Here is a 26,128-nt window from a genome sequence, read left to right on the forward strand (position 1 = left end):
AGTTATATATTTGAATTTTTAATATTTCAACTCGTTGTTAAAGAATGGCTAAAGTCTTGCTTTTAGTCATGATATTTTTTTTAACTTCTGAACAGGCAGAGACAGGACAGCCTTGCAGCCCCACGCCTGCCGCCAAAATTCAAGTTAGAGGAAAGAAGGGCGAGCGTTCTGTTTGTCGGTTGTAAACACTGAGCAGTAGCCCACTGCTTTGACTTTAACGGATTATTTGAACACAACCACCCTTGCCTTCTGGATCTGCGAAGAGAGAGGAAACGGTCTGAAAATGCACATCAAGTCTATTGTTCTTGAAGGATTTAAGTCCTACGCTCAGAGGACGGAGATCAACGGCTTTGACCCGCTGTTCAACGCCATCACAGGACTAAATGGCAGCGGCAAATCCAATATTTTGGACTCAATATGCTTCCTTTTGGGTATTTCCAATCTTTCCCATGTGAGTACTTCATTATTAGGCTGTATAATTTGAGCTTCATATTACTTGAACTATCTCGTACACTGTAGTATTTTTGCATGGCAGCTGTAGTTTTGTGTATCTATTAGTAAGATTTTTTTTTGTCAACAATTACCACAAGTGCTAACTCTTAAAATATCCTCTGTTATAAATAACCCTTTAGGTGCGAGCTTCCAACCTCCAAGACTTGGTGTACAAAAACGGACAGGGTGGTATAACTAAGGCCACTGTGTCTATTACTTTTGACAACGCCAACAAGAGCCAAAGTCCTCTGGGATTTGAGACCCATGATGAGATCACCATCACCAGACAGGTACGCGTAGAAATACTGAAAGAAGAGTTTTTGGAGGCCACTGCCATTTTTTGTACAAGCTTGTTGTGTGCAGTGAATGTGAACTTGTTTTTTTAATTCAAGGTTGTAATTGGAGGCAGAAACAAGTACCTTATCAATGGAGTCAATGCCAACAACACTCGTGTGCAGGACTTGTTCTGCTCTGTTGGCCTCAATGTTAACAACCCACATTTTCTCATCATGCAGGTCAGTAATAAATCTGCAGCATTGTATATGATAGTATTCCCTCAAAGTACAATTTTAAGATATGTTTATATTTTTTAGGGGAGGATCACCAAAGTTCTTAACATGAAGCCACCTGAGGTAAAACACACATTATCTAGCATTTAATTATGAGTATTTTTTACACACTTAACACTTATCTGCCTTTTTGAGTCTTCTACTGAGCAACTTTTTCCCTTCAGATTCTTGCCATGATCGAGGAGGCAGCAGGAACAAGGATGTATGAGTGTAAAAAAATCAGCGCCCAGAAAACCATAGAGAAGAAGGAGGCAAAGCTGAAGGAGATTCAGACTGTATGTTCAACTTGCATGCTTATTAAAAAAAAAAAAAAAAACAAGAAAAAGTTCACTCTGCATTTATAAGATGAAACATAAACTAAACTATTTGGCTTTCTTTTCTTATAATTTTTAAGATTTTGGATGAAGAGATTACCCCAACTATGCAAAAACTGCAAGAGGTAGGTAAACTGCGATATAAAAACAAACATACTATACATAATTTTCCCAGTATGCACTTCTTTCTTAAGTCACTTTTCTCTCATTTTCTTAAACCTTCCTCCTTCCTCAGGAACGATCATCTTACTTGGAGTACCAAAAGTTGATGCGTGAGATCCAGCACTTGTCCCGGCTCTATGTGGCCTGGTTGTTCGTCTGTGCAGAAGAAACAAAGGCGAAGTCAGCAGAGAATCTGAAGGTGATGCAGGATAACATCACTAAGATGCAAGCCACCATGGCTGAAAATGAGAGCAAAGTTAAGGAGCTGTCCTCCCAGATTCAGGAGCTGCAGAAGAAAAAAGACCAGGTATGATTAAAAACAGGGGTTAATGAGATTACAGTTCTTTCTTTATAGACTTCCTACGATTAGCTCTTAAATCAAATTTCAATCCAGCTGTTAATCTTTTAGAATTTAACACGTTTTCTCTGGATGATTATATTCTTTGCATTTCATTTTTTCCTCATTCTTAGATCTTTTCAAAGGCAGATTACTTTTTTTTCTGTTCAAAGGCATCTATCAAAATAAAAAAAAATCTCAATAGCCCAGCAAAATGATAGGTTTTCTTTTATTTTATTAAATCCCAGCAAGGTTAGATAATCATCATTCATGATACTTTGTTTTTATCTTTTCTTTTAATCTTTATCTTCTCATCTCCAGGAGGTGAATGGAGTCTTGAAAACCCTGGAGGAAACTTTAGCAGATGTACAGCGTGTTGATGCAAAAGCCCAGAGTGCGCTTGATCTGAAAAAACAGAATTTGAAAGATGAAACCAAGAAGAGGAAGGAGCTTGTCAAGAGTATGGAGGAGGTAAGTAGATAATATATTTCATACAAGTAGAAATTTTCTGTTGAACTTCTTCATCTTAACTCTGGTTTTCTTTATCCTTAGGACAAGAAAATGCTTGTGGTGAAGGAAAAAGAGGTTTCTAAGTCTACAGAGCAGCTTCAGGCTTTGCAAGAAGAGGGACAGAAAGACAGTGCAGCTCTAGAAGCAGCAGAGCAGCATTTTAGGGCTGTGTCTGCAGGCCTCTCTACCAATGAGGATGGAGAAGAAGCCACACTGGCTGGACAGATGATGACCTGCAAGAATGACATGAGCAAGGCTGATACTGAGGCCAAGCAGGTGAGGGGAGGACGTAAATGTCTGCGAGGAAATATGCCTGGTCTAAACTAAGTGGCTAAAAGTGTGTGTCCTGGTGAATTTAAAGATTGTTGATCAATCCTGCCCCTGCTTTCCTTTCTCTGCAGGCTCAAATGACCCTGAAACATGCACAGGCAGAGCTGAAGACCAAACAGGCTGAGGTGAAAAAGATGGACAGTGGATACAAAAAGGACCAGGATGCCCTGCAGGCTGTCAAAAAATGCAGGGAGAAACTGCAGGCTGAGCTGGCAAAACTCAACTATGAAGGTACTGTGTGTGTGAGTGCATTAGTTTAGGTTGGTACTATATGTATTCTGTTCAGGGGCCTCTAACAGGGGACCTTATGAAATATATACCAGGACATGATAAGGGTTGAATGAATACTATGAACCAAAATTCAAAAAAGCATGCAACTTTAAATCATTGATTTAGCCTGACTAGATTCTACACATCCATTGTTATTGCTGTGTGTGTTATGACAGCATTTTGGGTTTCTGTCCAAATGCAGATGGAAAGGAGGAGAGTCTGCTGGAAAACAGGAGACAGCTGTCCAGGGAGGTCTCCAAACTCAAAGAGACCTATGAGAATCTCATGTCCCGCTTCCCCAACTTGCGCTTTGACTACAAGTAAGGATTTGTCCATTGTATACTCATAACTGTCACACTTGTTTTGATAACTGAAGAGCCTCCACACCAACACATATTTTTAATATTTTAGCGTATGTGTCATCTTATTGTGTATTTGTGCTGCATCAGCTATCTGAATGATCTGTGTGAGCCTGACACAAACTGTACAGTGTCTTGTGTCTGGAGGACCCAGAACCTGTTTTTTGACTTTTTAATTGTCTAGTTATGAAAACTGTCTTAATTAATTTGACATCAAAACTTTAATGCAGTTTCAGGAATATGTGAAAGATTTTTAATGTGATATCTTTTCTCATACAGGGACCCAGAGAGAGGATGGGACCGTAGCAAAGTAAAGGGTCTGCTCGCCAACTTGATCACAGTTCGTGATGTGTCCTACTCAACTGGACTGGAGGTTGTTGCAGGAGGACGTTTATATAATATTGTAGTTGACACAGAGGTAGGTAAACTGGTGTGAAGTGTTTCACTGGAGCACAATCTTGTGATGTTCCCATTTGATTTGCAGACGAGTTGTTGAGTGTGATAAGAGATATTTTTGTCTGACGCCAGGTGACTGGTAAAAAGCTGTTGGAGAAGGGCGAGCTGCAGCGCAGGTACACCATCATCCCACTCAACAAAATCTCTGCCAAGACACTCAGTGACAGAGTGGTCAGTGCTGCCAAGAACCTGGTAAGTGATTTGAGTATTACATAGAATCAATATGAAAGGCAACACTGTCTTTCATACCTTCCTCACGCTGTCCTGTCTTCTCTGTCAGGTGGGAGAGGACAATGTCCACACAGCTCTGTCTCTGGTGGGATATGAATCTGACCTGCGTAAAGCCATGGAATATGTCTTTGGATCAACATTGGTGTGTGACACCCTGGATAATGCCAAGAAAGTGGCTTTTGATAGACAGGTCATGACCAAGACAGTCACGCTGGGAGGGGACATCTTTGACCCTCAGGGAACTCTCAGCGGAGGTGAGAACGATGGGAGGTCATGTATTAGACATGCATGTCAATAATTCATTAACCTATTCTGATTAAGATTAAGAGGTCTGCAGAGAAAGAAAAAAATCTTGTGTTTCACTTTAAATTCCATGCAACAATTTTTATATACTTAAAATGCAAATCTGTTTTCTATCTTGAGGTGCTCGCTCCCAGTCAGCATCAGTTCTGTCCAGCCTGCAGGAGCTGAAGGATGTTCGAGACAACATGAATGAGAGGGAAGCTCAGCTGCAGGAAACTGAACGACAGCTCTCTGGCCTCAAGGGAATCGCGGAGAAGTATGCCAACTTCACAAAAAACAAAATGGTCTCATAAATTCAAATTGTTATGATCAGGGCTAGATAATTCTGCTAAGCAGAATGTTTACAGTAGATGTTAGATTTTTGAAAGAACAGTTCTACTCTTTTCCCCCTCTATTTAAATATGAACTTTCAGTGTAACAGTGCCCGGCAATGTGTAAGTAATGGTTAGAGTTACATTCTTAGGATTTCCTGGATATTTAAATTTATAATACAAATCCTACTGTTATTATCAGCAACACAGAAACATTTCTTTACTTTTCTTTCATAGTACACTCAACCTCACCCAAATTTTCCTGCAGGTATCGCCAGCTGAAGCAGCAGTTTGAGCTGAAGGTGGAGGAGGAACAGATTCTGCAGGCCAAAGTGCAGCAGAGCTCCTTCCACCAGCAGCAAGAGGAGCTGGAGAGACTGCGCAAAGCAATTGGTTAGAATAGAATAAATTTACATATAATTCATGATAACTCTCATATGTACTAGCACATTTTACAAAGTCTTTGACTCTGAATAATTATTGGGGTTTCATAACTTCTTATTCTCTTCATGTGTGTGTGTGCGTGTGGTTTCAGAGGAGAGTGAGGAGACTCTGCGCGTCACTAAAGAGGTACAGAAACGAGCTGAGGAGAAGTACAAGGTGCTGGAAAACAAGATGAAGAATGCTGAGGCAGAAAGAGAGAAGGAGCTGAAAGCCGCCCAACAGAAACTGAATGCAGCAAAGGCCAAAGCTGATGCCTTCAATAAGAAACTGAAGCAAAAGCAGCAGGTACAATTGCACTGCTCAGTTCTCTTGTTTTGTTGTTTTGTTTTTTAGTTTGTCAAAAAAGCAAGGTTCTAGAGAAATGATTTGTTTCTCTTTTCTTGCTTGTGTAAACAGGAGTCAGAGGCTGTGGCCCTGGAGCTGGAGGAGCTGCGGAGGGAGCAGGCGGGTTATGAACAGCAGATTCAGGCTGTAGATGAAGCCATGAAGGCCATTCAGGAGCAGATAGACAGCATGGCTTGCACGGTTGCACAGAACAAGGTATTTATATTTTTTCATTAGAACTGTTTCACACATTGAGCAGGTATGCATCCAGGGGAAATCTCTGCCTTTCATAAACTTAGGCATACTGGTGTTGACTAAAAAATTAGTTTTTAGGTTGTTGTCTTTTTTTATGTTTATGATACCGTTAATGTTCTGTCTTCATTTGTCTACCCTCTTTCACCGTGACTCTTTCTGCCTCTTTTTGTAGGAAGCCGTGCGTAAAGCCCAGGAGGAGCTCGCAAAACAGAAAGAAGTGATCATGGCTCAGGACAAAGAACTGAAGGTAAGCAATTATTTTAAAAGCTTTGGGCTGTGATAACAAATAATTGAATTGATGAAGCCCTCTTAGACTTTTGTTGAAGTTTTTTTTTTCTCATGGTGTTCTTGAGACAGTTTAACTTTTCTCTGATAGATTTGCTAACTACAGTTTTGGTTTTATTAACTCAGGCAAAGAGCTCAGAGGCCAACAAAATAAGGGAGCAGAACAATGAAGTTCAGCTGAAGATCAAGGAAATGGAACACAACATTAGCAAGCACCGCAAGGACAGTCAGGAGGCTGCTGATAAGGTACACAAACATTTAGTAGTGAATTTCAATCATCTCTGTTGTCCCCTGAGGTTTTTATTCTTCATCTCAATATTTTAATCTCTTCCCCCAGGTGTCTCGGATGCTGGAGGAACATGACTGGATCCACTCAGAACGTCAGTTCTTCGGCCAGCCAAACACATCCTATGACTTCAAGACCAACAACCCCAAAGAAGCTGGACAACGGCTGAAGAAACTGGAAGAGACAACCACCAAGCTGGAGAGAAACGTCAACAAGAGGGCCATGAACATGCTGAACGAGGCAGAGGAGAGGGTAAGGGCACAAAGGGTTTTGTTAGTAGAATTAAAGCTCCGAGTGTCCACATTTATCTCACAGCTGTTGTCCCTCTTTTAGTACAACGACCTGATGAAGAAAAAGAGGATTGTGGAGAACGATAAGGCAAAAATCCTGCAGACCATTGAGGAGTTGGACCAGAAGAAGAATGAGGCTCTGAACTTGGCATGGCAGAAGGTCTGCCCTCTTTGAACAAACTATATCTGTCCCCACGTTTGTTAGTCAAAGGAAACAGAGAACAATTTTCTTTTGTTTTGCTTTAATCATATTTATTGAGGACAGCTTTAGCATACCCTTTTCTCTTGCTTATTAAATCTAGACAGCTTCAAAGAAATTTAAACCAAGTATGAATCATGAAAGTGATCGATTAGTATGAGTGTGCCACAAAGTTTGAACCCAGTTCCTACCGTTAAATCTTCCGACCCATTTTTTTTGGATCATCTTCATTTTGGATTCTTTCCCTGTAGGTGAACAAGGACTTTGGCTCTATTTTCTCCACCCTGCTGCCAGGAGCCACAGCTAAGCTAGCTCCTCCACAGGGCTGTGGTGTCTTGGATGGCCTTGAGTTCAAAGTTGCTTTGGGTAACACCTGGAAGGAGAACCTCACTGAGCTTAGTGGAGGGCAAAGGTAGATTACAACACTACAACATACATAGAATTAATTTTTTCGGTCAGCTCCATTGACTTTTGTGAAGTTAACTAAGCTTTCTCTTTGTGTTTTCAGGTCTCTGGTGGCCTTGTCTCTCATATTGGCCATGCTGCTCTTCAAACCTGCTCCTATCTACATCCTAGATGAGGTGGATGCTGCCCTGGATCTGTCTCATACACAGAACATTGGACAGATGCTGCGCTCGCATTTCCGACACTCACAGGTACGTCAAAACACACAGCTCTCCTACCTAAACTGAAAACAAATTGATGAATGAGCTGTTTTTTATAGGACACAGATATATAAGCATCAAATTATTTACCCTGAATCAAAAACCACTCACATCACCTTGTTTAATATCTCTCCTACAGTTTGTTGTGGTGTCCCTGAAGGATGGCATGTTCACCAACGCAAATGTTCTGTTCAAGACCAAGTTTGTCGACGGCATGTCCACAATTTCACGTACTGCGCTTAGCCAGAGTGACGCCAACCTTCCACTGAAAGGCCATGACAAGGCTCGTCAGAAAGACAAGAGGAACAAACAACTCATTGGCTAATTATTGCACTGACACAGCTCAACAATCACGCCTAAATTTCCTCAGATATTTTCTCTTTTAAACCATACCTGTTAACAGAAAGTTGTAATTTCAGCTTCTGTGATCAATTGTGTATATTCTTCTATTTCTACTGTTGAGTTTGTTTTCAAATCTTTGTGTATTTTAACCATTTTATCTGTAAATTTCAAGACTTTTCTTAAACTGTCCCATGTCATCTTGTCTTCTTTGGTGTTGTGTTTTTCACAAAAAATGTGTTTTCTTTTAATGCAGCTTATGGGTCAATATATTTTTTAGTAAATAAAGCTTGCTAAGTACAAAACTTTGACTGTGGTATTTTTTTTTTCTTCAGCGCACATCGTGAAACTGCTTGAAGAAAACTTGGGTGAAAATTCAGCTAATGAAAGTTAGCTAAATTTTCACCAAACTTTCATTAGCTGAATTTTCACCTAAGTTTTCTTTAAGCAGAAAATTTTAACAAACTAGTTAGTGGAAGTGCTCCCAGCTGGCTCAGTTTCTCATTTTAGGTAAAATGAGAAACTGAGCTAAAAACACTGATCAGCTGCAGCTCTTTACAGCTTTTACAGATCAAAGCAACACCAAACCTTGAAATGTAGAATCTGAGAAACTGTTGTGTTGCGTTTGCATGAGCATGTGTCTTCACTGGTGTATGGATATGGGGGTAATTTGTTTGGTACATATATATATATATATATATATATATATATATATATATATATATATATATATATATATATATATCTGTGTGTGTGTGTGTGTATTTTTCCTCTGCAGACCATGGAAACAACTTTACAGCTAAGAGCACTAAAGATCTATCTATCTATCATCTATCTAGTAATCTAATGCAAGCTATTTGGCTGTCAAGAATTCTGAGATACTGCAGTTTTAATCTCGTATTTTTACCAACCAAAGCTGCTTTTCCCAACAATTGCAGTGCATTTTGGGTTAATGCTAAAGTCTTCACTTCCTCTTGTAAATGGGACTATTTCAGAGCATTTGTCACATGTAGAACTATTTTCATTGTGGTTCATGTTCACTCAGATTTCTAGCAAGCTCTTTGATCACTAAATGCCATTCTGATATGCACAAAATCCAAACTTGAATGATCTCATGCAACTTTGTGTATTTGATGATGCAGGTGCCAAAAAATTAAGTTAGAGTCCCTTCAATACAGGTGGTCGTATAGTTGAAGTGAAGCCAAGCCCTTGGGGAATATGACTTTTTTTGTTTTGATTTAAAACTAACTTTAAATTTTCACATTTGTTGTGTAATTAAGACAATGAAATTTAATTGTCCAAATTGATAGTTTTATTTCATCTGGAACAAGGTCAAACAATAGCATCACTTTTCAAATTAACAGCAGGATTTTATTTCATCTATCATCACTTCACAAAAATGTCTTGTCATCTTGCTCATTCACCCCGCAAACAGGAAAAATAACAGTTTACAGAACACACAGTGATATATATCAATGCTTCACGTCTTCACCACTACTCATTACTAAATGTGAGGAAGAGTCCACACCCTGGATAGTGCAACTTCAAATAGTTGACTTGTCAACATGTTAGCCAAAGTAAGCAACCTGCTGCTGTTCTGACATTTAATAAGTCAGCAAACCCATAACAGTAGTTAAAGTCCCCATTTTGGGGTTATAGGTAAACAGCATCCACAAACCCAACACACTGGTTTATATAGTATTTATTATAATTATCTTACTGTCCATTCAAATGAACCAAATACAACTTGACACATCATCATATTCCTCCTTGTGTTTTGAAGTCAAGCATTGTAAGCAACAAACACAAATTAGTCTGACAGCTTCAGGGAAGCAGTTTGTTGAAGTCAGCTTCAGAGCTAACATGTTACATGGATGAGTAGTGAAATCATATAAAGGTTTGAGTAAAAGATGGATCGCTGTGTCAGAAACATCAGACAGAGGAGTGTATGAGGGGTTTTATTTATGTGTGAGAAAAAAAAGATGCTTTAACTGTTGGAGTTTGTGGCGGTGACTACATGTATCAAGCTGTTTTGTTGAGCTGTGCATGTGTGTGTGTGTGTGTGTGTGTCTGTCTGAGTGAGCTCAGGGTTGGCTCTGGATGTGTCTGCGCAGCTCCTGGGCTTTATCCCTCAGGTCAGGTCTGCTGTCTGACTGCAGCATTGACAGCGAGCGCTGCAGCTGCTCCCGGCTCTTCACAGACACACAGTCCCACTGCTCGCTTTCTGTTAACATCAAACACAAAAACATTTTAGTGATGTGAACATCCTGCCTCACTTTTACATATAGATCACTGTATACAACTATAAATTTCTCATGATAATAATGTATTGTTTTTCAGTTAAATTGAATATATCTTCAAGATTGTCCAAATATTCTACTTAAAACAACAAATGAGTTAGGCATCAACATCCTCTCGATTAGCTAGCTTAGAAACTATTCTTTCAGACAGCACAAGAGGGTTGTTAGGAGAAACAGGAAGACTTGCTACAAAGAAAGCATTGCACTTTGACTGTGATATTAAGGCCTGGACCACACATATATGGATATTTTTAAACTGGATATCTTTTTCCTCGCTTAAAAAAAAAAAATCTCTGTCCATACGAAGAGGCAAAACTGAAAACGACCGCCTCGGCAGCCTGCAATGCCATGCCTGGCCAATAAGTGGCAGGTTTGCAAAATGGGGAAAACCACAGAAGAAGAAGGTTATGAGCATGCTCAGTCAAAAACAGGAAGAAGAAGCAGTCAACGGAGTAAGGAGATGGCAAAAAACAAATAAAATCGAGGGGCGATGACAATGGGACAATCTAATAATACTGCATGCAGCAGCAGAGTGCTACAGTGTTGCTACAGTGACTTGTTGCTAGGTGCTTGACGTCATTGCGTCAACACCAGCTCCATTAAACAACGCTACACGGATCCACTCAACCGTTTTTTTTTATTTCTTTGCTTGTTTATCCGTTTTAAAAAATCTCTGTTTATGTGGGTGAAATCGCTGTGTTCGTGTGGTTGAGAGGCCAAACTGCACAGAAAAATGTGCATTTAGGAATATATCCATATACATGTGGTCCAGGCCTAAATGTAGCTCCTTACAGAAAATCAGACTGAATGCCACCAGCTATAAGATTATGTTGCACATCCAAACAGGCAAGAAAACCCACTTCTTGATCTGGATCCACAGTCTGACTCAATCAAACAGAAGAAAGACAAACCTCCAGTTCTCTTTACAATCAGATCCACAACTGACAAGGCCTCTGTCCTCACAGATGAGTAACTTTTGTTTTCTGGAAAGTGAAGCATAACGACACCAGCAAATTAATGAAATGCACGTGAATTGGACTGTGATTCAAAGTGTTGAGAATGTGAAGCTCCTACCTAAAGGAAATGTGAGAGCAGCACAGGTCTCTGTGAGGATCTTTGACAAGGCTTCACAGTCTTCACTGCCTTTCTCCAGCAGCAATAGCCTACAGAGAAAATGATGCTCGCATAAACCATATTTCAATAAAAGTGTCAATAAATGTGGTGAAATCAAAGGACAATTAGGAAATAAACACAAGGCTAATCTTAAATGAGAGTTTACCCCTGAAAGTATGCTTTCATAGACTGCAGAACAGCGAGCTGGACTTTCCAGGTGCTCAGCTTTAGCTTCCCACACATCAGACTGCACACCTCCACCTGGAAACGAGCTGCAGAGACATGAAGGGGTCAGGGTATTACTTTGTAATGGGCACTAATGAGCTTTCAGCAGCCCAACCACCTGCTTGATCCACATCACTGTGATTATTAACATTAGGGCAGTTGTACTTGTGTCTTGACAAAATCAGACTAACCTTGTAAACACTGACCTGAGGTAATATTTAGACATGAATTTATGTAATTAACTGGTATGATATAAGCATAAGACATAATAAAGATAGAGCTGTGAGTAAAAAATAAGCAGTGGAGGACTATAATGACTCATTGTGGGGAGTGGGAAGGGAAATCTGTTACTAGAACAATACCAAATACTCAGTCCCTGCCGCAGAAAACATTACTGTTAACGATGACTTGTACCTCTCCAAAGCAAGCTTTGAGTGAGCTCACAGACAGTTTAAGCACCCCAGCTCTCCTTTTTTTTAAAAAGGAGAAGGTCTTAATATCTTAGATCTGATGAAGTGTGCTTATGCTAGACATGAGAACCATTTCACACAGGGTTGTAGTTCAAGATTCAAGGAGCCTGACTCATCTGCCACGTGAGCAGTGACTACAGGAGTGACTCAAAAGTCTAGCAGAGTGTTCAGCTCCCAAACCAGATAACAGAATGAGGAAGAATATCCTTTACATAAACGGTGCTGTAAAAGACTGAGGAAGGAGTGTTGAGAAAACCCAGGATTAATAGTTTAAAATATTATGAATGTACCTTCAACACAACAGCCTCAAAACAGTGGCTTGTGCAGCTGTTAACTGACCTTGAGTCTCTCGGTTTCTGGGCCAAGCCTTTCCGAGACTCTCAAATGCACAGAGCAAAGCCTCTGTCTGCAGCTCTTTCTCCTTCCTATCTCTATCATCATCATCGTCATCGTCCTCCCGTGACCTTGGTGATGTGGCACCACTCTCTGGGCAGCTCTGATGGAAAAACAAGAAGACGGATTGAGTGAAAGCTTCTTGACTTACAGCCATGCCTTCAACTAGGGCTCTAAGATTACAAGTGAGCAAATGTTGAACCTTTTTGATGAGAGGGAAAAGGATCTCAGCCATATCACTGAAACGGTCCTCCTGACTGCTTTGGAGCACGTCTCCTGCACAGCGCAGAGCTGCCGTTTTGTAAACAAGGCTCTCTTTACGACACTCCTTCAACACAACCTCCAGCACCTCAGAGATGGTGGGTTGGCCTGTGCATGGCTTCTGCAGCTCCAAGCTGAAAGACAACAGATAAAAAAAGTAAACAAATGTTGTGTTTTCTTTTTTATGAGAAAGTAGTCAAGTGTAGAAGTTCAGCTCACATGCATTTGGAGACAACAGAACCGATTGCCTTCAGCAGCTCCTCCTAAACAACAAGAAAAAAAAACAGATGATGTCATTCAAACTGTCCTTTCTGATTACTTTGTTTTGCTTCTCTGTGATGTTACCTTGCCGGCCCATGTGCGCCCAGAGAGCCCCTGAATTAACGCTGTAAGCACCATGCCAAGGTGTGGTGCTACCAATGAGCCTGTCTGTTCCTTGGCAACAGTTGCCATGGCCGTTGCACCCTGAGCCTTCATCTTCCAGGACTGGGACTGCAGCGCCTTCTGTGTGATCGCAATCAGCTCCGTCATGTAGAGTCTGATGCCTCCGAAGCTTCCTGGGGCGAAAGAAATGTAAACGAAATAAAGACAGCAGCAGATACAAACACAAAAATAAAAAATATTTTGGCTTCACTTTTGGGGTGTTGTACCGTCATCCACCATTACATGCAATCTATGACTCAGACTCAATGAGCTTTCACACCTGGGACATTCTCCTGCCACACCTCGGCAAACAGTGTGGCGTCGTGGCCCTCTCCCTTCTCCTCATCAGGACCAGGTGCTTGATGCATACCCAGGAAGGCCAGGGGAAGAGCCACTCCTGCATGACTTTTCAGCACATCAGGGCTGTAGTGACTGATGGCGTGAAGAGTCAACGCGCATGATGACTTGTATACTGGCTCTAGATGTAAAAAAGATAGAGTGAACAGGAGGTGCAGCACAGAAGTTATTTAGGAAAGCTATAATTTTATCCACCATCTTACCTTCCTTCTCCAGGTACCAACCGTTAAGCTTCAGTAGTAGCTTCTCTACACTGCTGTCTTTTGCTGTCTGGGTGAATAAAAAGCAAGAAAAACAACCCATGCTTGCTGAGTCACTAAAAAAACTGTGATATAACTCATGTCAAAGGATTGCTGAAAAGAAACTGTGCTTACCCTGACTAAGTGTCCCAAAGCAAAGGCAAATTGTTTCTGCACAACACTGCTTCTATCATGGATGCCATTGAGCAGGGCACTCATCAGTTTACCTGGAAACACAAACCATCCTTTTCATTAGCGCATTCACACAAAAGAATGCATCATTCAGAGGGACAGATGAGTGTTTTTGTATTACCTGAGTATGGGGTGAGGTCCTGGGGGCACTGCACTGTTAGTGAAACAATAACAGTGGCACAGCCACCCTAAGACGAGAAAGGATACAGAAAACAGCTGATTACTTCACATATGATGACAGAAACACTCGAGAGAAAAAAATCCATTCAAGCACTTTCCATTTAAAGCCAAACCAAGACAAAGTGTCTACAATACAGAGATGTGTCTACCTTTGTGCCCAAGCCTAGCCCACTCTTGAGCAGCTCACAGAGTCGAGGAACCAGCTCTCCAAGCACCGAAACATCAAGGTGCTGCAAACACTGAACACAGCACAAAACATGTCTTTACAAAAAAAAGAGCTCATGGGCATTTCATGCAATAGTTCAAAGTCGAAACCTTTTTAAAAAAAATTTTTGGGGGGAAAAATGATGTAATATCTCACATGATCAAAGAAACTAACTCTTAAACTAGAAATAAGGATGTTTTTCTTCTCACCATATTTATAGTCTCCATCATGGGAGAGGATTTGGCAGCAATCAGCCTTGCAGCATCCATGGCACTCTAACAAAAGATGATGAATGACAACTCATGAGGCTGTGAAGCTTAATCTACATTAAAACTAAGAGACTTTGGTTAAACGCGTGTGAAGCAGAAGTTACCTTTTCTTGCTCAGTGGCCCTGAGACTGAGGTAGTTGAGGACCTGAGGCTCCAGAGAGCTGAGAGCCTCCAAAAGTGCAGGGATCAAACGGGAAGCATGAGGCTTTAATCTGGCACCAGCTGTCTTACTGATCTTCACCAGGGTCTGGATGCTGGAAAGGAAGAAAATAGACTGTTTAGGGTAATGAAGTGGAGGTAAATGATGCTCAGTTCATTTTTTTCTTTGATCTTAAGTCTTTGTCCTCACGTGAACATATCATATCTTCTCCACTATAATTTCATCTGTTATTTTATCCAACATGATCATTTCATTATTATTATAATCGTTACTCACTTATTATACCTGGAGTGTAAATCTTATTATACGCACACCTCACTGAGACAAATTTCACATATGTTGACTTTTAACCCTTAAACTTTTAACCCTTAAAAAAGGTTGTTGAGCTGTATTTTGATGGTAAATTTTAAAATATATTTTTTTGCACCATGGCTCCAAAGCTACTACTTTTATAACCAGAACAGAGACGAAAACTTTAATGGAATCACTAAAAGTTAAGCTTAATGGAAATCAATCCTGCTGAACATCATCATGACCGAGAACTGCAGCGGTATATTTCTTGGTGGTTCAAAAAAAGTGTTCAATGACTCAGAACCCAAACAAATGAATCAGACTGAATTTAAGTGGCTCAGTCATTCAGACAGAAAAAGTTACCTTAGTGCCCGGACCTCTGCAACATTGCTAACGATGCCTTTCTCCAGCAGGGTTGGTAGCAGTACCGCCACAGTTCTCTGAGCTGCAGAGCCAGTAGACTCACACATACGAGTACAAACCTGGACAGAGACACAGAAAGACACATGGATGTAAAAAATAATATGTTACAATAAAAAAAAAAAACACAATCAAGGAAATATGTGGCACATAACTTTACCTTACTGAGCGTCTTCAGTGTTAAGTCTGCAGCTTTTCGAACTGATTCCTGACACACACAAACACACACACACAAAAACAGTTGGATTAAATTACAATAAACTCAGTGCCTGCAAAATTTTGCTTTCGAGTACACTGTTCAGTTATTTCCTGCTTACCTTAATGTCATCAAGGACTCTGAAGAGTGTCTCCCAAATTTCTGCCAGGTGATCAATGAGGTCATCAGCCTGGCGACCGCGAATCAAGTCATTTAGAGCCAGGCAGCTTAAGAAAATAATAATACAGTTTAGGCCTTGGGGTGACATTGTTTCTCAGTTACAACTGATGGATATCTTGGCAGTATTGGACATTCACAAAATTATGAAGCTCACAATGTTTACTAAATTGAGAACAACTCTGATGTTATGACAGCTCTGACTTTAACAGAGAACTGATACCAAAAGACTAAAAGTCTGAATACTCTTCAGTTTTTTAAGAACTGAAAAAAAAAGAAGAAGAATTATTAAAGTGATGAGCTGCAGTTATTACCTGGACTCACGCACTCTCCATGCGTTACTGGTCAAGTTTGAAATGACGTCCTGCAGGATCTCCTTAAGATACTTATCAACCTAAAACACATCAAACAGAAGGAGAAATTGTTATTAGTTCTGATGAAGGTACTCTGTCTACATGCACTAAAAATAACATCAAGAAAGATCTGTTTTTTTGTGCATGTATGTGTTGGGTCAGTCTAAACTTATACCAGGGTTTTGTCAGTGACCAAAGCGTCCCATATGCTGGTCATGGCCTGACGTATGCTCAGGTTGGGGTCAAACTGGTAGCGGTACAGACGTGGCACAAGTTGTGGCAGGAATGGAGCCAGCTGCTCCCCGGCTTTGGCTGCAATCATGTGGAAACCAAAAGCTGCGCCCTGTAATGAGGGAGAGATTCAGGTGGAGGGAAGCGCAAGACATACCTCAAAAAATGAGCCGATGAGTATGATTCATTACGCCTACGCACCTTGCGTGAGTTCCACATGGCATGATGATTGGCCAGGTTCATGAATTTGTACACCAGATCCGGTTGGTTCAAGTCGCTAGCCAGTGAGCACAGTTCCTTGTATGTGGTCAGACTGTGACTGCATGGGGCCATCAAGGTAGGAGAGATACAACAACAAATACACACTTAGAGCTTTTCAAAAAAAATTTCTTTCTATATTGTGAGAGGAAGATCAAGTAGTGCTGATATATGACTTACCCATCAGGTGTTTTTCCCAAACCTTCTCCTTGAAACACCTCTGTATCTTCTGAAACTGCATGTTTTACCCTGTTTCACACATAACAAATAAGATTTCAATAATTCTTCTCCTCCTCTCAATAGAAACCAACAATCCTCATTCTTGTTTTATTCTCCCTCTTTTACTAAAACCATCCACTCACCGTTTCCCTGTCATTAATGTCTCCACTAACGTGGACACGAGTTTCTGCTGGTCACTTTCTCCTCCCATCTCATACACAAGACCCAGACCTTTAGAGGCTACATCCTGGCTCAACACTAGATGAAAGAAGAGCATGATGGATGAACAAAGGCTTGAGATTGTTCAAAAGAAAGGGGGGCTGTTTGTTTTGTTAAGTTTCACCAGTAGTTTTGAAGAGCAGTAGCTGGCATAGAAGTCTTCTTACCATCAGTATCAGAGAGAACAGAGATGAAGGCAATCTGAATCTCCTTTAAATGGGACTGTTGGAGTGAAGGAACACATATAAAATGAGTTGTGTCACACATAAAGGGGATTTGGCCAAAGAAAACCATAAAGTACTGATGTCTATTGGTCGAATGTCTAATTGAACCTTTTTCTACCTCTTGTTTCAGGAGGTATGCATTTGCAGTTACATAACACACTCACTGTGATTTCCTTGTGTTGGCTGAGCTTCTTTACCAGGGAAAGCAGCCATATGCAGGCTGCCTGTCGGGCATGAGGGTTCTGGCTGGGTATATACTTGGACAGGATGCAGTCAAGGACCCACGGAACCACATCATTGTTTTTCACATCTGAAAGGGTGAGGAAGAGGGTGTTAGTGTTGTTGGGTGACATTACATTTTGGAGGAGGCACAGGATTTTAGGAGAAACAGGTAGACTTTTAAACACAGATTTAACTTCTCAGCCAAAGTACAATTGGTAATGCTGGTTGTCAGATACAATGAAGTCTGGGGCAAGAGGGTGTAAACCAAACAATTATATATTACTAGTTCAAGGCTTATTATAAACCGTGTTTGTATAACTTAAGAATGTACAACCTTTACACAACTATTCTGATTGAAATTCAACACCTATAGTTGACTGTACTTACTGGGTGGTGGGGTGTACTGGTCCTCTGTGCAGGTCCATGGATCTCTGGCGGCTCCAGAGCTAGTGCCTACTGCAGCACTGGTTATAGACTCTCCAACTGTAAACTGCAGCTCCACCTGCTTAGCCTTTGTAGCAGATTAAAAGCAAAACAACAAAATAAATATCTGACAGCCACACAGGCAGACATTGCTAATTAAAAAGCATCATTCAGTCATATATGTAACAGCCTCCCACTTCTGCTCATCTTGAAAGTTTAATCCTCATGTCTTATCATATTCATAAGAACATACCATAAAATAAACAAAGTTTTATTTTCTGATTTAGGTGATAAAATCCTGATTTAATATCGGACTGCTAGTGTTTAAATAAGCTGTCAGTCCTTAAATGTGTTGTCATTGACATACCGCCAGAGCTACTGATATTTAGACCCTCTTCCATACCTCTACAAAGTCCATTAGACCCTGCAGCAGCTTCTTCTGGTGAGGGAAATCTCCATCTCCCACAGGGAGGTAACCCAAAGTCTGAATTGATCTTTCCTTCATCTGAACACAAACATGAACAAATATGAACAAGATGAAATGTATCAAAAAACGTTGAGCTGCAACTCAGAAAAAATGCAGTATGCAAAGAGTTTAGCAATGGTGCTCATGTCACTGAAAATTAGACAGCAGCTACCCATTGGTGTTACCTTTGTGCTTTCCTTGCCAGAGGGGATCCGAGTCAGCAAGTTTTCTACAGTCGACAGTTTGGTGAAGCCCTCACCTTCTGCAGGAATCAGCAAAGGGCCATTTCGCCCAATTTCTCCCAGAGCTGTGCACGCTGCTATAGCTAGCAGTGCAGTACTGCTGTCCAAGAAGGAACCTGTGTGGTAACACAAACACAGGGAGATTAACCAATGAAATTAACCAACATTAATTGAAAGTACAGGTTATTTTATGCCTTTGATTAGAGAGAGTACGCCAGTGGACAGACCAGGAACAGGGTCAGAGTAGGGAATGACATGCGAGAAAAAAGCCACGGACTGGATTCTAGCTTTAGCAAGCCACTTGAGATCAAACCTCATGGGGCATGATCTAGACTGCTAGGCCACCTGTGCTCCAAAAGTAAGTTTTGTTGCAAATAATACAGAGGTTTTCTCACGTGAAGGAAAAGAAACCTTCTCTAAACACGACAAAACCTTCTGAAAATAATGACATACCAATTGTTTTGGTGGCCATTGCAACAAGTTCATCATCTTCTTTGGGGGTGATGCTCATTTGCTGCCCCATGTTGTGCACAGCGTCACTCGAGGTGACTGTTTTCCTCCTGCTCATGTACCTTCCCACCATGTAGCCCAGAGCCAAGATGGCACCATGCTGCGTTTCAGGACTCTATGGTTCAACAAAAAACAATAAACATGTGAAAATGAATCACCCAGGTGTAAATCAATATTAAAAAATGCTGTTGTCCAGAGAAAAAGGGGCTTACATGGTTGTCTTTTGTGATTTTGACCAAGTTCTGCACTGCCATCTGCAACTCATTGCCAGTCATGGTGGAAACCACCAAAGCATACAGCTGTGCTGCAAGCTCACGCATGTCCTCCTTATTTGTGTTCATCAGACTCTGCAGAAGGAAACATCTGTTATAACAGCTGAATGTCTTCAGAGTTGTAGAATATGAATTGGACACAGCTTTGTAAGACTACTGATATTTTCTCCAGTATCAATAGAGGAAACGTGGAATGAGTGTCGATTTGTCTCCACCCTGGATATAAATAAGCAAGAATACTCACTTTAATCCAGTCAATTTTTTCAATAAATCTTGGAGCCAGTTTTTCTGGGCACACAGAGACCACTTCCAGTAGGCAGTACATAACTGGGATTCCTGTTTAGAGACCAAAAGTATATTCCATTAAAGTACATTACCAGACCTATTTGAAGAATGTAAAAGCATTACAACTTACTGGGAATTTTTATAACAAATTTAATAACACAATAAAACCAAAGCTTTTCAATACACCACACTGAACTGTGCCTGTGGAGAACTCTTTGCTTGCTTCCCTCAGGGGTAGTAACAGGAGTAGAATATAAGAGAGGTGAAGGCAATTTGTGGCATCAGAGCAGGTAGGGCAGAACAGTGCTGTTTCTTCTTACTTAAATGGGATGTACGCATGCATGTGGCACTCTCAGTGTATGCTCACAAGCCAGGCTTCTAGTGCTTGTGCAACACCCAAAACAGAACGTCTAATCATACACTTGGACACAATTATTGTGCTGTGGTTGTTGTGCTGTTTCAGGTTCAAAGTTGAAGCAAAAGGACGCAATAATGGTGGAAATTTGAAATTCAACGTAACAATAAATTCATGTGTGACACTTAAAACGCTCCTCAGTGCTAAAAATTTCTTCCGGTAACAACTGAAAGCAAACTTGTTCCAGAGGTTTAACACACCCTGATGAGAAAGCAGTTCACTCACCCCCTACAGCGGACAGCAGCTGCTGCAGCAGATCCATGTAAGCATGAACAGGATTAGCCTCAGAGCCCTTTGACACTGCAGGTTGATCAGAGGACAGAAGTGTTTGGATGTAGCGCCCGATGGCTGGTGCATCGTCCTGCATGTCTGCCAAGCGCGTGGACATCGGGGTGGCTCCTGCACTGTGAGCTAAACACATCCGCAGGTAGAGCAGGATCTGAGAGAACAAAAAAAATATAGTGTCTGCAGCAAACAATCTTTCTCCTCTGGAAAAGAAAACTGCATTTGAAAACTCTATGTTGTATTTGACATCTACCTCTGCAAATGCAGATGGGTTGAAAGGGATAGTGGAGGTTCCAACAATATATTTAGCAGGAGTCTTGATCCTCTGAGCTGCCTAGATATGAAATGATAAAAAAAACAGGGTTCAAAATGTGTCATAGCAGAAATATCCATGTGATGTAGATGATGCAGTTGCTTCTACTGCCTCACCTTCTCCTGGACATAGGCCACCATATCAGGAAAAGAGGGCATTCGCTTTGGCCCCTCCTTCTCTGAGCTCTTAGCTGGTAAAGCTCTCAGCACCCTCTGAGCTTCCCCAGACACCTCCTCTCTCCTACAAAACAGAATTCCAGCTTATTTCAGCATCTCCAAACCATTAATTTTTTGAGTGACCCATTTGTTTTGTCTTCAGCACTGTTTAATCTGCTGTGTTGTGAGACTTACGGATCTCCAGCTGCCAGAAGCAGCAGGTATCTTGATGGCACATGATCGGGAGCAAATACTGTGCTGGCAAACTTCATGGCCACCTGGCGAACTTGCACCTCTGGCTACCAAAATGAAGACCAGTCAAGAATGATTAATTTGCCTCACACTGGGTAAGTAAAATGGTCAGGTGATATGTCAGTTCCTTTTAAAAACAAAAATATATGTTGTCTGTGTACACTCACCTTTACAATGTAAGCAGCCACCAGAGCCTCCATCAGGTTCAGCAGTGCCCCCTGCAGGTTGGCATAAGCTCCAACCATCATGGACAAAGCCTCCTGGATGGCAAGGCGGACATCAGGCTCCTCCTGAGGAAGATATGTGATGTTATCAGTCTCTAAGTCACCTCTTTGCTCACTATAGAATGGCTTAAGGAAATAATCATTCAATGAAATATCATTGCTAATTCTGTTTTCACTCAATCATAGTTTGCTGCTAAGGCTTTATTACATATACTGTCAAGATCTTTCACCTACTTTGCACATGGACTCAAAGAACTGCTGCACGAGTGCAATATCCTTTGTGAAGAGCTGAGGCATGCGGCTAGAGGGGGGAAAAGGACCGTTAATAATGCAATACTCAAAAAAAAAAAAAAAAAAAAAAACCCTCAAAATGTTGAAAATGGAAAAAAGAAGAAATTATACCTCGACAGTTTTCCCACAGCAGAGTAGGCAACACAGAGTAATTTAGGATCCTGGGAAGACAAACATTGTTAGGCAGGTTAAAATCAAATCAAATTTATTATACTGTAGTTTAACAAGAGACACTTGGGTGGTGTTACCTCTTTGTATTCATTGATGAGCTTTGTAAGACCATTCAGGAGCATTAGTCCCAAAGGTTTATTTGAATCAGGACATCTGAAAAACAAACCAGTGTGCTTTTTATTCCAATGTTCCAATACTCACTGGATGTATCGTAAAGAAAGGGAAAAAGGTGCTGTTCTTACACCATGCAGATGTGGTGGACAAACTGCAAGGTAAGGGACAACAGTTTGTTGTTGGTGCTAGCTCCAAACAGACCGTCATACACAACCTGTGAAGAAATGAAAAGTAGTTACACTACCATAAGATGAGCGTCACTTTGAAAATGATCTTGCTTGTTACAAGACCTATTTTCAAATGTTCTTGCAAAAAGCAAGTTTGAGCTTTTAAAATTTTGCCTAAAAGCATGAAAAAAATCCTACCTGGATGTTGGCTGGAAAGCATTCAGCAGCAAGGCGGGACCGTAAAAGATGTGGCAGGATTTTTAGTTTGACTCTTGTGCTGACAGGCTCGTGCTTCAGCTCTTGTTTCATGTTGCTCCCCTAGTGCAAATGCAACAATTTTAGCATTACTTTCTTAAAATTTAAAAATAGACAACCACCGTTTGAAATAAATGTTGAGTTTACAAACCTTTGTTTTAAGAGGAACATCCCCCAGATACACCTTGTACATCTTATTTATGATTAGAGGATTGTTCCAGTCAATGATGCTGAAAGAGAATACAGAAATATGAAGAAATGCTTCAGGTATGGCTGACTTCATATCTCACACCTCTTCTGGTGTAGGGAGTAATGTGTGTTAAATGACTGTGTAGTTAACAGAGCTCCAGGTTAATTCACTTCGTGGACAATAATCTGCAATGCAAATTTAAACCATGTGTGATAACCACCCCACACACCTCTGTTTGCTCCTCAGCTCCAGATCTGCAGCTGTTGCTACACTGTGTCTTGTGTCACTTGATGCCACCACCAGGTGCACCACTGTCTCCACCTCTGGGACCTGCCTGGCCTCTATGAACTTCACTATGCCCAGCTTGCACTGTGGAAACCAAATCCAAATAATTCAATATAGCAGAAAACAGTTTCTGCACTGAGGTAAAAGGCCAGCTCTGTCCAAGAAGTACAAGCTGAAAGACATTTAACCGGAACCCTTCCTCCGTATTCTGCAACTTTACCTGCTCCAACTGCTCAGCACTCCACTGGGCTTCTCCAATCACCCTCTTGGCAGCATAGACACTCATCCCTGGGGGTGGCTGGGGGAGACCCTGGCCCCCTGCACCCACTGCTCCATCAGCTGAACCTCCTTGCGAGGAGGAGGGAGCAGGGCGAGTTGGGGATTCATTTAGCACAAACCTGAAGAAAGAGAAGTAAAAGCATTAATGGTTTAATAGATCTGACAACTAAGAAAATTACACTGAAACATTTGGACAATCATCAAACTGGATACAAAGAGGGAACTCACCCATAAGGCATAAGTAAAACATCTAACATGAACTCCAGCAGCAGCTGCACAGTCTTTGGCCTCTCAGTTAAGTTAAATGGACAAGCAACTTTAGAAGTGTCTGTAGGATACTTCATATGGTAAAGAGTTGGAATCAGCAGGTGCATTAGGCTAAGAGAAAAGACAGAAGAAGGTAGTTAAATGCTGCTGAGGAAGGAATAAATAAGGTCTAGGAATATCCCGATATTACATTTTCACTTCCGATACGATACCAATATTGCAGCATTGAGTATTGGTCGATACCGATATTAATCCGATACGATATCAGCATTGAACATGCATACTTTTATTACTTATTTTGTAGTATGTCAGTCATGTTAGAAAAGGCTTGATTAAGTGAGATTATTCAAACAAAGAACAGTAGTCAGCAACAGTAAGTATGAGGAAAAACTGACCCATTTATTATTAACCAATGGGTAACAGAAATTTTAACATTAAACATAAAAAATACTAGTAATTGAATAAAATAAAGGATAAATTAGAAGACTCAGAAAACAACCTAAATAAATCAAATAAAAACAGCAGGAGCAGAGTCTGGAATGGACTGCTTATATCGGAGATTTTAGATGCATTCCCGATATGATACCGATATTTGTTTATTTGCTAATATCGGACCTATATCCGATATTAATATCGGACTGGGACACCTCTAATGAGGTCATTCCTTTTTATAAATTTCCAGGTAAATTATCCTTCCAATCTAGCATCATTTAACAGTAACTTGTGGATAAAAGCATGTGTCAATGTGTCTGCCCTCACCTGTCCTGCTGAGGCTGTGGCTTGCCTTCCATGGCAGTGAGAAGGGTGGGGGCCAACTCACACTGTTTTCCTACTTCCAGACGTGGGTAGCCCATTTTGATGTAAATGATGGTGAAATTCTGGTAAATACAGACAAAACGTTCACAAATTTTATCACTCTTATCACTTCTTCCAACCCTGTGCTAAGACATAACACTGACTGGCCTGGGATCAGTTGTCACGCATTTAGTAGCAGTAAGTGCCGTAGTTTACTTCTGTGGTGATTCACACACCCCACAACAGTGAAATGCCAGCTTTTGTAATGAAGTTGCCTGCTAACATTGGTCTTATTAGCAGCCCCTGTATGCTCAGCTTCAGTAGTGTCTTAAACTTGTAGTAATGGTATATAAATTGTATTAAACACAGAGATTGTATAACCTTTTTACTTGCGTTCTAGGAGTTTTTCAAACTGAATGTGCCATTCAGAAGTGCAGTGGTGTAACTGTATAGGGTATAACTAACTGTACTTTCAATCATAGTGGTAGCAAGAGCAGGGACCTTTATCCCATCACTATCAATGTGACTGCCCCATTCATAATCTTGCCAGTTACATTTTGAAGATGATGTCTTCACTTTCTGATACTATGAGTGTTAATCACAGTTTTGGCATGTTTTATGATTTCCTTACCGTGACAAAGGAGGCAGCAGCAGGATCCTGGTACTGCACCAGCAAAGTTTCAACTGGGAGCTGAATTTTGGGTCTGCTCTTTATCCTCTTGTTGAGGTGTACCAACAACTCCATTACCTTTCAGAGAAGTCACAGACAGATTTTCAGTTATTTCGTTTATGTATGAAGCAAAAAACAAAGCAGCCAATGACGTTTTGGGTTTATTAGAGGTTAAATAAAGAAGTAGCTGATGCCTGAAGGGTAGGTTCTGAAACCTGAGACTGTAAAGATACACATTGTTATAAAGAGATGTTAGACCCACAGGCTCCAGGCTAACTTCAAGTCTTCAAGACACAGAGAAAAAGAAAAGCATTCTTACTTTCTTTCTCACACCCTCCTGAACACTGGAGAGTTTGAGGAGCACGGGGGGGAGAAACTTGGAGATAATATCCTGTAGCTGATCATCTGTTTCTGCATGGCCCAGCCGGAGGAAAACACGTTCCAGCTGATCTGTAAAATAAACATTTAACATTTTAATCAGCCCTAATCTTTCATTCTCTGCATCTCTTTCGTTTTCTTCTACATACATGCCACACCCTAAGAATACACACTTATACAGCAATCGTGAAGTTACACTTCTGCAGTAATTCATCACACAGTATTTCTTTGTTGGGGTGAAGGCAGAAGCAGTATGCTCGACCTTTAGCTTCACCGAGGGGGAGTAAAAATCACAAGTTTCATAAGGGGAACTTGAGGGACAGTCACAGGTTTGAGTTGCTTCATTTTGGCTAATAATCTCGTCCTGTCAGCTGCTGTATTGGTGCAGCTATCACCCAACCCCGCCTTCTTTCTATCGGCATGGCTCACCAAGCAGCTAGCTACAACAAATGACACAGTATCCTCATATTATATCATTTCTATGTGGTAACACTGACTGCACACACCAGTGACCTCCCGTGGGACAAATCCTGGAGGATTCGTGCATGAATCTGAAACTTGAAAGTTTGGTCATTAAAAAACATGAATAGTCTGCGTGATAGTTACATTTTGACCATGACTGGGCAAACGGCCTTCTGACGATAGCATTCTAGCTAGCAGAGTAGCTAGCTATCATTTCTACCAGCTTATAACCAAAACTACAGTAAATTTAACTTAGACAAAAATCATCAGTCGTTACAGCGAAGCAGGTCTGTTGCTTGGTTTGCATCTCACAGGTATATGAGTGACATTTTTACAGATATTCATCACAAATAACGGAGAGAGAAAACTTACTGAGTTCATCCTGGGCAGCCATGTTTGCAGACAGACATCAGCGACCCTCCCAGTTCACCAAGTGTCACTGCACGCATTGCCACTCCTCAGCAGCTGCCTCATTGCATCAAGCGTCAGTGTCACTAATATAACTACTGCTTTTATTTTAACACGCATATACCGAGAGTTTAAGCAGCTCATATTTATAATAAACGGCTAGAGTGTTGCAATATATTAATATAAATTAATGAATATTCTTTGTTGCCAGTATGGAGTATGTGC

General features: G+C 40.9%; 2 protein-coding genes across 2 annotated transcripts; one reads left to right on the forward strand and one right to left on the reverse strand.

Annotated features, from left to right (window-relative positions):
- Positions 1–132: 132 nt before the first annotated feature.
- smc2 (structural maintenance of chromosomes 2) lies at positions 133–7,944 on the forward strand. The gene is made up of 25 exons (XM_074665474.1): positions 133–451; positions 633–782; positions 885–1,007; positions 1,086–1,124; positions 1,226–1,336; positions 1,456–1,500; positions 1,611–1,844; positions 2,196–2,345; positions 2,427–2,660; positions 2,786–2,945; positions 3,187–3,304; positions 3,623–3,761; positions 3,872–3,991; positions 4,080–4,284; positions 4,454–4,589; positions 4,913–5,037; positions 5,180–5,373; positions 5,485–5,628; positions 5,840–5,914; positions 6,079–6,198; positions 6,290–6,490; positions 6,572–6,688; positions 6,979–7,139; positions 7,236–7,383; positions 7,532–7,944. The coding sequence occupies exons 1-25, from the start codon at positions 284–286 to the stop codon at positions 7,715–7,717; spliced, it is 3,603 nt and encodes a 1,200-aa protein (XP_074521575.1). The 5' UTR covers positions 133–283; the 3' UTR covers positions 7,718–7,944.
- Positions 7,945–9,046: 1,102 nt separating this feature from the next.
- ecpas (Ecm29 proteasome adaptor and scaffold) lies at positions 9,047–25,965 on the reverse strand. The gene is made up of 49 exons (XM_074689453.1): positions 25,868–25,965; positions 24,975–25,105; positions 24,617–24,733; positions 23,950–24,068; positions 23,152–23,301; positions 22,865–23,042; positions 22,589–22,728; positions 22,321–22,399; positions 22,113–22,232; positions 21,876–21,961; positions 21,711–21,786; positions 21,574–21,623; positions 21,406–21,472; positions 21,115–21,237; positions 20,891–20,994; positions 20,657–20,780; positions 20,481–20,561; positions 20,168–20,381; positions 19,487–19,578; positions 19,183–19,317; positions 18,914–19,085; positions 18,404–18,576; positions 18,156–18,257; positions 17,717–17,840; positions 17,272–17,417; positions 17,051–17,105; positions 16,808–16,922; positions 16,626–16,694; positions 16,389–16,506; positions 16,132–16,299; positions 15,918–15,997; positions 15,548–15,653; positions 15,391–15,438; positions 15,174–15,292; positions 14,463–14,613; positions 14,299–14,364; positions 14,034–14,123; positions 13,826–13,892; positions 13,648–13,739; positions 13,477–13,543; positions 13,197–13,394; positions 12,839–13,050; positions 12,713–12,756; positions 12,435–12,627; positions 12,179–12,335; positions 11,311–11,416; positions 11,106–11,194; positions 10,943–11,014; positions 9,047–9,955 (listed from the first exon to the last, which is right to left on the reverse strand). Exons 1-49 carry the CDS (start codon positions 25,887–25,889, stop codon positions 9,816–9,818), a joined length of 5,547 nt encoding a protein of 1,848 aa, XP_074545554.1. The 5' UTR covers positions 25,890–25,965; the 3' UTR covers positions 9,047–9,815.
- Positions 25,966–26,128: the final 163 nt, after the last annotated feature.

This window comes from Halichoeres trimaculatus, unplaced genomic scaffold (assembly GCF_033239565.1).
Source record: "Halichoeres trimaculatus isolate MK-OKI-2021-1 unplaced genomic scaffold, fHalTri1.1 fHalTri1_scaffold_2, whole genome shotgun sequence".
Classification (NCBI taxonomy): Eukaryota; Metazoa; Chordata; class Actinopteri; order Labriformes; family Labridae; genus Halichoeres; species Halichoeres trimaculatus.

Coding starts and splice junctions, on each gene's coding strand:
- smc2 (XM_074665474.1), top strand. CDS start 284: ATGCACATCAAGTCTATTGTTCTTGAAGGATTTAAGTCCTACGCTCAG. Junction 3,762..3,871: donor ATATTGTAGTTGACACAGAG/GTAGGTAAACTG, acceptor GTCTGACGCCAG/GTGACTGGTAAAAAGCTGTT. Junction 5,629..5,839: donor GCACGGTTGCACAGAACAAG/GTATTTATATTT, acceptor CTCTTTTTGTAG/GAAGCCGTGCGTAAAGCCCA.
- ecpas (XM_074689453.1), bottom strand. CDS start 25,889: ATGGCTGCCCAGGATGAACTCA. Junction 22,400..22,588: donor GAGCTGAGGAGCAAACAGAG/GTGTGTGGGGTG, acceptor ATTCTCTTTCAG/CATCATTGACTGGAACAATC. Junction 17,841..18,155: donor GTCTAATGGACTTTGTAGAG/GTATGGAAGAGG, acceptor TCTGCTACAAAG/GCTAAGCAGGTGGAGCTGCA.